Source organism: Poecilia formosa, unplaced genomic scaffold (genome assembly GCF_000485575.1).
Source record: "Poecilia formosa unplaced genomic scaffold, Poecilia_formosa-5.1.2 Scaffold6, whole genome shotgun sequence".
NCBI classification, from domain to species: Eukaryota; Metazoa; Chordata; class Actinopteri; order Cyprinodontiformes; family Poeciliidae; genus Poecilia; species Poecilia formosa.
Window position 1 is genome coordinate 1578840 of NW_006799945.1, and position 11414 is coordinate 1590253.

The 11414-nt window shown below is 37.1% G+C and overlaps 1 protein-coding gene across 1 annotated transcript in view; it reads right to left on the reverse strand.

Annotated features, from left to right (window-relative positions):
• Window positions 1-6037: 6037 nt before the first annotated feature.
• The window catches only part of LOC103147857 (protein FAM163B-like), a 31547-nt gene continuing 26170 nt past the window's right edge, over window positions 6038-11414 (reverse strand). The window contains exons 2-3 of the mRNA XM_007566410.2: window positions 10674-10789; window positions 6038-9237 (exon numbers count right to left, since the gene is read on the reverse strand). Coding sequence (XP_007566472.1) covers window positions 8797-9237; window positions 10674-10766 — 534 coding nt within the window. The 5' untranslated portion in view covers window positions 10767-10789 and the 3' untranslated portion in view covers window positions 6038-8796. The remainder of the gene's footprint in view (window positions 9238-10673; window positions 10790-11414) is intronic.

An 11414-nucleotide genomic window follows, 5' to 3' on the forward strand; every position in this document is an offset into this window, starting at 1 on the left:
CAGCGGAAATACAGAACTCGTACCAAGTTGTTTAAACATTGTTTCTTTCTTTGTTTCTTCTTTTCCTTGTGTTTTCCCCACCCTTCTTTCTTTGAAACGGCCAGACGAGAAAAACATTTCTGACTTTTTTCTGTTCAGTAATTTTGACCAGAAAAGAATTCTGACTTTTTATTTGAGAAAAAAGTAACAATACGACTTTTTTCTCCCATGAAAACCTGAGCTGTAGACCATACATTTATATTGTATTATATACAGATATATAATATATTTTGTAATATTTATGTAATGTAATATATATGAGCTCTTTTCTGAAATGAGTGATAAAGAGTTGATTGGTTTTTTTAGTTGATCAAATTTCCAGGCAATTTTTGATCAGTAATTCATGATTTCCTGTTTCTATTTGGTACTAATTTGATGTGCTAGGGGAGTTCAATTAGCCTGCACAAAATAGAAAATGTGAAATAACTTTGTATTGCTACCATGCATGACGAGAAAGTTGAACGAGAAAAGTTAACTATTAGAGAACTGCAACAAATTCTGATAGCTTAGGGTCAGGCTTTCATAGCATAATTATTTCTTAACTGAGGAAAAAATGTAAATCTAAGACAATGCTCGCACATATCTTGATTAGTAAGACTAAAAGTTTAAAACCACCAACTGTACATTTTTCTAAAAAAAAAATGCAATTTTTAATGTATTTATTTATTGCATTTGAGACTATATTAGAATGTTTTGTACGTTTATTTTCTTGCTTTCCATCAGATGGCGCCAAAGACCTCGCTAACTTTTCTTTCACAGGGTTGAATTTTCTGACCCTTTGTCTGAGACGACCCACACACCTTTCTATTAAAATTAAAGTGTAAACAAAGTCATGCTGTCAAATTTCATCATGAGCTAATCTGAACAGACTGTATTTCAGAATATCTAAGGTGTTAAGATTACTATAAAGCTACAAGGGGTTATGGATTAACATAGCAAAATGTCACACTAAGTAAACAAAAAACAAGACATTTTGCTTTCTCCACACACCGGGACCAAAGTCATTTTGATTCTATTCACTCCCCAAGTGCAAAAGGTCAAGAAGGACTGTAGAAGATTTAACCCTTAAAACATAAAAAAGAGAAGCAAAATTTTAAGTCAACAATAAGAGATTGGAGCAGGAAGAAAACCAGACATCAGGAGGAGCAGACTTGGCACAGAGGGGATAAATCCCGTCCATTCTATGTTATGTTCTGAATTCATTGCTTATTTATTAGTTGTTATACAGAAACAGAGAGTGTGGGGAATGAAAAATTCAGACAAGAAGCATGGCTTCTCCTCCTTTTGGAAAATGCACTACTACAGACACTGGAGGGTAATGGCTCCTGCATGCACTCTAGTATATGTGTGTGTGGCATGGAGATTTATGGAGGTGAGTTATTTCTCCCCCATCTCTGACACAGCAGTAAGAGGCATAAAGTCATAACATCACAAACCCAGAATGTCTGCCTGCCATATCCAACCTTTGTCAAACAAGAACAGACAAACAAAGTTCTTGTTTGATTTGAATTTTGATTTGAATTTTGGAAAACATTAATACAACAACCAAAATATTGACTCCTTAATGTGAGTCATTAGAAACTGCAAATAAATATTAAAAGTTCTGGAGAAAATTACAAACAATTTTGAACTGAGAGTACAAACCTTTTAGTTACAATAAGAGATGTAGTTCAGAAAATACTAGCTGGGAAAAAGTGTGGTGTGAAGCAGATGATTAAAATATCTAGTAAAGCAACTCACTGGTAAGTATGGTAGAGGAGCTGTGATGAGGTTGCCATGTTTCTCTTTCAAAATATCTAAGAACCTTGGTCTATATGACATGAAGATTTTACATAAAGAAGATTCTTGAAAGTTTCAATAGGTTTTTTTAAAAATATATATATATTTTGAGGGGGCACAATGAATCTTTGGGGTACTCCTGCTGTTTCTCTCTGTCATTTCTGTTTCTTCTCACCCTCCAACCTGTTGTGACATACGACTGCACATGCTGAGCTTGCTTCTGGAAGTGTGTTCTGGTTTAAAAGTGGTTCCTTTCCACTGTCACTGAATCCCTGTTTGCTATAAAATCCAGACTCAGTGCAATCTACTGCCTTCCTGAGACTGGAACACTTGTTACCACTTGCCATCAACAAAATGTCACTGAACGGTGTTATCAATTATTTGATACCATGATTGAACTGGTTTGGTTTGGAATGAACAATAATGATTCAAAAAACATTTGACATGGATCGGATTCGATACAATTCTATATAAACTAGACCTGATTGTCTTCTAAAGTCAAGATTCCTCCTTGTCTTTTCTACCATTCCATTTTAGCCTCCTGACTTGTTTCTTGTACAAGCTGGACAGTCTCTTACTGAACAGCATGCTTATAATTAATGAAAGCCCGACTACTCCTTTGTGCAGCACCCACACCACTGCTGACTAATCCTGCTAAGAAATAATAAAACAGCACAAATAAGCTGACATATTTAAGGATGAGAGACCAAAGGAGTACAAAACACACACAATAGTTGGACAGAAGGAGTCAGATTTAGGGTGAGATGGAGGTGGAGAGGATGTTAACCAGCATGTCGTGACATATTGATTAATATCTTAAAGGATGTGCTGCGAGGGTGTCCATCCTGACTGTGTAAGTATTTCACCTCACCCCTACTTTATTTATATTTATATTATATAGACTAACACATAGAGACTAAACTTAACAATAAAGACTCAAATTAATAATCCAATTAATATTTTGTCAAGAATACAAATGTTCAATACAAGCATAAATAATGCTTATATTTAACTGGTTGCAGGCCTTTAAAAAATGGCGGCTCTGTGTACTTCCTGACAGGCCACATGCATTGTTGGTTTTACCTTTTTCATTTTTATTTTATCATCATTTTCTGATTCATGATTAATATTGAAATTATTCATTGCCTGACGGTTGTTGAAATGGGTTTTGGTATATTGTAATTTGTGAATCGACTGCTTGATTAGACAAGACCAGTCATAATGAAATGAGTACCTCCACAACCACTTACCTAATTAGATTTCACTCTCAACATATTGATCCAGCTTCACTTTTGACCTTAATTAGCTTCACTCCTTAAATCCAGGGCCATTATCAAATGCTCACCAACAGGGGGCCAGATTTAGGAAAATGTAGGTCTCTGGGATAACGCCCAGTTTGGGTTGTCAGCACCAGCTTAAGTTTGCAAAATACAGCATGATGGTTAGGTACACATCGACTTGAGGGTTCGTACAGTTTATTCACTTGAAAATTTAGATTTTCTGAAGACATCAGTTATGGTGTGCATTTGAAAAGCTTAAAAAAACATGACACAGAAACGTCTTCGCTCATGAGAACAACATGTTACAGTAACTACGATAGATCTGAATGTTTCACATAAAGCATTCAATAAAATATTTAAGGAACGTTACTCTATAATATAATTTCACACAACAGCACGGATATATTTATTTGTTTTTCATTGGACATCTGCTCTGTAACCATGCATTTTGTAATTTTGTAATCGCAAAATAAAGGAGGAATCACAATAGTCTCTTTGTACTAAATGTCCAGTTGTTTGTCCAAAATACAAGAAGAAGGCTTCCTAAAGAAAAACTTCACAATCAGGTGCCCAGTTATCAATCTATTGTCATTTGAAAGGATACAAGTAATTTGTATGAGAAGGTAACAAAAATGGAAAATGGTTTGTGTTTAGGGGCTAAGATCCTCCTCACATATCCAGACCTGGCTAAATTTGTTCAAAATGTAAAAATTTCATGAAATGCAAGTTGGACGAGGCATATATCGAAAAAAGCAAACAAACAAACAAAACAAACAATATAGTCAATCTGCTCATTCAAGCATGTATAGATGAATACATCTTTAAACCATGTCCAAACTGGCAGTAAAAAATCTGTTAATGAGTCAAAAACCTGAAGGAAAGATTTGAGGAGGGATGTTAAAGGTAAATAATAGCTTGAGAATATCTACATCAAGGGGGATTTATCATAATCAGAATGTTTTTCTATGACTGCATCTGCTCTGTCATATAAATGCCATCAGAAAATGGTTGATAATGTCTCTGACTAACTGGCCTTGGTTGGATTTCCTCTGCTCTCAGCATCCATCTGTTGTGCGCTCAATGCTGTGTTCTATTTCTCATTCATGAGCTCTGACTCATCTTTCTAATAATTACATCCATTTCCGTTCTGAAATAGTTTCCCCTTTTTCTATATATTGCATGATTACTCTCCCTCCTTCTCTGACTCATTTAGTTTATTGCCACACTAAAGCATTTTCACTCACATTCTCTGAGTGACTATCATCTTCTCACCTCTGACAGATTTGTTTATCATCACTCTTAAGCCCCCCCAGTTCTTGGTTCTCATCCTTGTCACTCAAACATGTTTAGTGTCATGACTGTCTTCTTGTTGCCTCCAGGCTGGCTGAGTCTGCATGCAGACCTCATTGCTGTTGTGGAGTTTAAAACTTGGCAGGTGTTGCTGTTTTCTCATGACAATAATTTATGCCTTACCGAAATTAAAGAACCGGCCCCAGTATGTTCCATTGGTCTTCTTCCAATAAATCTTTACCCAACATCCGTTGGAAAACACAGCAGTAGTTTTCTCGCTGTGAGCTGATAGTGTGAACAGATGTTACTTTATTAGCCTCACGAAGAGAGATGATGACATTAATTTCTATTGTCTTTGGAGTTTTTTTTTTTCTCACAAAGCTATGAAAATCAATTCAAAGCTATCGTCTTCTTTCAATGGATCACAAGACAACAACCTTCTTTAGTCTATATGTATTTAATAGGTGTACAAAAAAATTGTGTAACATTCCCGCTAAACCTGCACACCTTCTTCTTGACCTTCTGTCAAGTTACAATCATAAACCTCTGCGAAATGGTGTAATCTTTCTTAGCTTATATGTTTGAGAACCCAAGCACACTTGCATAAAATACTGAATTTCTGGTCAAACTGTTTTATGATTTTGTTTCTGTACAGAATGTGGAATTTTGGCAGCATTACTCTGCTGTTCTGGGAATACAAATTCACAAATACTAAATATCTAGCTACAGAAAATCAGTCTTTACATACAGTAGTAACACTGTTAAGTATTTTGATTTCTTGAAATATACTGGACAATGAAAAAGTAAGAAGTGGTCTCACAAGGAAGGTTATTGGTCAGTTTTGAACCTAGTCAGCTGTCTTTTCAACAAAATCAAAGAGATACAAACTTATCGGAAAAAAAAGCAAATGTTATGTGACAAAAGTAAAAAAAAATAAAATTATATATATATATATATATATATATATATATATATATATATATATATATATTTGTTTTTTGTTTGAGATTCATGGGAAGCTTCTTTTCACAATTCCAATCAGTGAATTTAATCTGTACGCACCGATTCAATTAACTTCTGTTATTAATAAATAATATGCCTGAAAATTGCTCTCCTGACCTTTCTGATCTTCCTTTTCATTTAGTATATGTGGAAGCAAAAGTAAAAGCAAATATTGCTATTAGAATATTAATGATATTAATGATAATGATATTAGAATTCTGACAACACACTTGAATTAAAACAAGTCAAATACTTATAATTTTTGGAGCACTACATGAACTGATCTGATGTACTGATCTCATTTTTACACATTAACCCATGCAAGAAATGTGGTTGTACTGCCATTCAGATTGATTTTTCCCTCTAAAACCTTGAATTGATGGCAGAACAGTTGTAGTGTTGTGTAAAATGTTCTCCTGCACATCCTAGGAAAATCAAAACTTTATGGGAGCTAATCAATGGCTAAAAATGCTTTTTTTCTGCCTCCTGAACCAATTACTTTGGACAAAATGTAAGCTGGGAATTAAATAAATCTACTCATTGAAAACATAGTTATTAATATATATCAACTGCCCTAATCTTTTCAGTACATAAAATCAAACAGATTAAAAATGAACAGCACAGCAACAAAACAAAAGAAGACGGTGCAATTTTAACACCATTTTATTAGCAACAATGTGTCTGTTAGTTATATATTAGAAACAGGGACAGAACATGTCAGCTGGATTGTACTGAGTCTGAAAAAACAGCTGGATCATAAAATAATGCAACTAATGTAAATACCTGAACATAAATCACAACTCATTTTAATAAACACCTCTAGTTATAATAACCATCTTAATAATAATCCTCTTATTCATGTATTTCCCTCATACTTCCTTATGGCACTACGTTAGCTGTGCATCTGGCAAAAAATTCAGCTTCAAAGATATAAACAATGAGAACTTGTGAGTCTGTGTGTGTGTCCTGTGTGAACATGTTTAGTTATAGCCGTCTCTGTGAGGACCAGGGTGGGTGTCAGGCCTTGGTAACATTTCGCTGCTCCCAAGTTTCAAACATTTAAAGGGACATCAGAGGGTCTAAGATAAAAATTAAATTTTGACAAGTACAAATGTGTTAGGCTTGGCAGTCAGCTGTGACAAATCTGATCAAAATATAGAACAGGAGAGTGTGTTACGGCTGCGATTATGCCCTTGAACAGCTAGATTTATTTATGTGTTGTGACTTTTTGTAAAGTGCCTTACAAAAGTATTCATACTTCTTGAACTTTGTTCCATTTGTCATCTCACAGCAATACATTTCAGATTATTTCAATGGGATTTTATATGTGAAAGCAACACAACATTGTACACATTTGTAAATTTCAACATGAGTAAAAGTGTGAAGCGTGTGGCATGTACTTGAACTCTTTGCCTCTGGAGTTACCTCTGTTACTGTGGTAGCAGTAAGAGATAGTTCACTGAAAAACACTAATGATTTCAAGCAGCTAAATTTATATTGAGATTCAATTACTTACACATCAACTATATTTAATAAGAAGGTCGACATCTGCAGGCATCTGATTGCACTGGATTTTGTCTAGCAGTATCAGAATGAAGGAGGGCGAGTTCAAATGCAAGGAAAAACTTCAGATTTTTGTTTGTAAAGCACATATATAATTTCCCTTTCACTTCACAATTATGCATTAGTTTGTGTTAGTCTAGGACATACAATCTCAATACAATACACTGATTTTTGTGGCAGTAGTATGACAAAATGTGGAAACTTGACGGGGTAACAATAATACTTTTGCAAGGCACTGTTCGATCATGTCAGAAAAGGAAAAATGAAATTATGCACTGTTTCACTTCCGGGTAAATAAACAACCATGATTGTTGTTAAATATTACAGAGAGACAAAAATGGAGGGCAAAAAGTACAAATGTGTCTACCATCTATTTAATGAAGAAAAGCTGTTGGGGATCCAAGAAGGACACTCTCCAGTCAGCTTCAAATCCCTCACACAGACGACTCTTTTGAAATCAAGCAGTGAATAATTTTCAGCCGTATGTCCTCGGACCATAAAATGCTCTTCCAGTTGAAAAATCAGCCCTTCAGCCAGTCCGGTCAGCCTTGTGGAGAAGATAAAAACAATCCAGAGCAGGAACTCTCGGAGTACCTCAGAGCAAGAGCACATTTTCTTCAGTCCACCAACTCGAGGGAGAGAGGGAGGGGAAAGAGACTGAAGTGTGGCCTATTAAATATTTATACATGTGCCTTTAAGGGTGAATCTTTAGCCAAAGCATCCGGATATCAGTGGTCACATACAATACAAGATGTACGCTGAAAAGTCCACAAGCTAAAACTTCAGTAAAAGAACAGAGATTACACTGAAAGTTAAATACCACTCGTCTAACTTCTGTCTTACACTTCCTATCAGTAAGATAAACAATATTGTTAGGGTTTGTAATATAATCTGCTTGGATGTGTCTCTCTGTGGCTCATGGCGTTCTCTTCTCCTTTCACAATGAAATATTATTGCAACACGTCTCGGCTCCTGGTTCATTAAACATTTGGGTGACAGGTTGTGTTTGATTATAATGAACTGAAAGACTCTGGCATAACAACAGAACACGATACACGCTCATACCCACAATGCATGCCCGTAAACTCACATTTACTTTCTGAACGTAATGCAAGAAACACAGCCCACTTCTCCCTGCTAGAACATGATGGTTCTCCTCTCGTCTCCAAGCGGGATAAACCCCCTGTGCCGTCTCAGAGAGACTATTAAAGTCGAGACGTGAAAGGATTTGAAAAATGAGAGGGAATTAAAATCGTCTGTGAGCCCTTAATGTCTTAAAATGTCACGTCCAAAGTTAAAACTATCAAAAACATCGGTGGGTGGTAGCTAAAAACATGAAAACACCCTCCTTCTCCTCCTCCCCTCTAATCTTTGTGGATAATATTTAAAAATCTCTATAATCTGTTGATGGAGGAACAAATAGATCATCCTTTCTTAATGGAGGGCACCAGATTTCTCCCAGTCATTTTTCATTTGTAGCAGCTGTGTAAAAGATAAAATCCCCCCTGAGCACATCATCATTTTGGTGTCGCAGTAATCTGCTAGTGTTTCAGGTCAGAAAGTAGGGAAGTAGGGCAACACAAACTTTACCACTCAAAATCAAACAAAGCTTATTTCATTCATTGACATTTTAGAACACTTTTAAATACTGAGCATCGGACCATGAATAAGCTCATGGGCCTGAAAAGTGTAAAGGTGAGAGAGAGAAAAAACTGTCCTGAGAGCCATCAGAGTGGTCCAATCTGCAGGTGGCGACAGGTAAAATGAGACTTAGCAAAACTCAAGTCCAGTCCAGTTGCGGTCGCGCCAACTCACAGCAGAGCGAACGTCCGCCCTCGCTCAGCTAAACATCGGTGCTGATGCTACAGCTGCGCGTAAACATTTCCCTCATGGTGACTGAGCGGGCCAGGTTTGGCTTACGATAGTTTGAAATGTTAACAGGCACTGGCAGGTCCAGATCCTGCTGCTGGACGCTGCGGTAGCTGACACGTTCTCCACCATTCCTCAGTCCCTCTGGTTGGTGGTGGACGTGCTGCGGCGGAGGAGGCTGAAGGTAGAAAGGCAGATCATAGTGCGTGCATGATGGACAGAAGGTCTGCGAGCGCGTCAGTTTTCTAGCCAAAGGAGGGGTGGAGAAAATGGCGGGGCCATTGGGCATGGAGGAGGCGGCAGCCGTCGCCGCCACAATGTTGTGGTTCGAGTGAACCGGTGGGATGCGGGACGTGACAGCAAAGTCCGGCTCCTCCTCCTCCGACTCTGACTCCTCCTTCTTACAGCAATAGTACTGGAGAGGGGACAGAACAGGAGGTTGAAGAGAGGAAAAGACGGAAAAATGCATGAAAATATGAGGACGTTCAGGGGACCTGAATACTTTTGAAAGGGTTAAATTATATTTACGGTCGTCTGTTTTATAGCTTCACATGCAACCTGAATAATACAGCTTCCTTTGTGACAAACTCTTAAACAGAAAAGTTATTTGCACTTTTTTAGATTGTTGATGCTAGTACTTGGACTATAAAACTCTTATTCCTTTTATTTTCTGGCCAAAACTGGTTTTAAGATGTGATTTGGATATTGTGTTTAGATGTTAATGTTGCCTATTTGGTTTATTGGTCGTTGAAATTTGCTGAAATTATAACGACAATCAACTGTTGACAAAAGATGAATATTTGGATGAGAGACTTTAATTAGTCTGTTTAAACAAAAACCAAGGCGTGAAGTCACTCTAGAAGCATGAGTCAATTAATGCTTTGTCCTAAATCTGCAATATCCTGAAATTTCAGAGAACTCAAACAGTTCAGAATAAAAATAACACTTGTCACCTGGTTAAAATGGGTCGTGTGGTAGACTAAAGCTGACAAGGATACATGTACTTGGACTGGAGTATTATGTAGCTTAGGACCTGTTCAGCTTTTCACTTTGGAACAAATATTTGTAGACCTGTAATACAGTCAGCATTTTCTTAGGCTGCTTTCACAGACCTAGGAGATTAAATTCTGGACCTTACCAATTACCTTTCTGAAATTTAGCAGATGCCTTTCTGGGAACTCAGAGGATGCATTCCCAGAGCCATAACCATGTCTGCTTAAGACATATTGATCCATGACTTCATGTCTCAATTGCATTTACTAGTAAGAATAAAGATAGACTACAAGGACTAAGTCATTCTGGAACCAGGTACCTTAATGGATCATTCAGAGACCTTACCAGTTGTTTTCTAAGTTCTGGAAAAATAATCTTAAAGTATCAGCTAAGTACCTGGTAAGTTTTGATACATTACTTAAATTCTAGCTAAATAACCAACAAAAAGGAAAGTTTCAAAAAAGTTACTGGGAAATTCTGAGAAACTTACAAAAATGTTTTGTTGACTGTATAGAGTAATTTTGAAGAAAATACCTCTGAGACAGTTAATAGAAAAACATTCTGGAAATGTATTTGAGAAATGTCCAGAAAAGTATTCAGCATAGTATTTGGTGCTATACAGAAACTTCCAAAACAATAGGAAAGCTCCATCAAAGTCCCAGCAAATTACCTTTAAAGTTCTGAAAAATAACCTCTAAATATGGGCAAAACACTTTGCAGGTTCTTTTAGAGTTCAATTTCTTCCAGGAGACTAATGATTAAGTTCTGTAAAGTAGAGAACGGGGTGTATTTTATAATATTACAAGTAGGCATGATCATTTCACATGTTTATGAACAAAATGGTCAGTGTAGCCTCACCTGTAGCCTACAGTAGCACAATACTGCGATGATAAGGAGTAATATAACCGTAGCAAGAATTCCACCAGTGATGACCACTGTCCCGGCTGTCATTCGAATGGCTCTCCATCAACACCCTGCAAAGAGCAAGAAGGAGGAGGGACATAAAGAGCAAAGAGGAAGAATGGTGAAAGGAGTGAAAGCAGAAACAGAGGTGGAAACAGCAAACACTTCATCAGTACAGTAGCTTCATTAAGTAGATTATAACTGTGTGTCAGCTCAGCGGTGCTTATTGAATTATCCAGCAGCTAGGAGGCATGTAATGGAATCATCCTGAAAGTGCGGTTCATAATATAGACAGGATCTCGGAGCAGAACACAGTCTGCAAGGGAGGGGAAAATCAGCAATCAACTCCAGGACAGCTATAAAAAATGAGACGTAGGCATGACGGCAGAGCAAAGAGGTAAATGGTGTAAAGGATGGATGGAAATAAACGGTGGTAGATGGAACAAAAGCAGACGGTGCATGAAAATGAAGAAGAGTAGGTGGGAGAGAGTGGGAGAGAAGAGGGGGGGGGGGTCTTGACAAAGAGGAGCGTTTCACGGCTGACAGTAAAATGCTGTGGCGACGCAAAAGTATGAAAATATAGAAGCAAAATGTATTCATGTGCATAAATCACTAAATCTTATGAAATGTGAGCATTTCTGTATCATTTGTCATTTTACATATTCATGGGGTGTCGATGCTGCACTAACACATGAA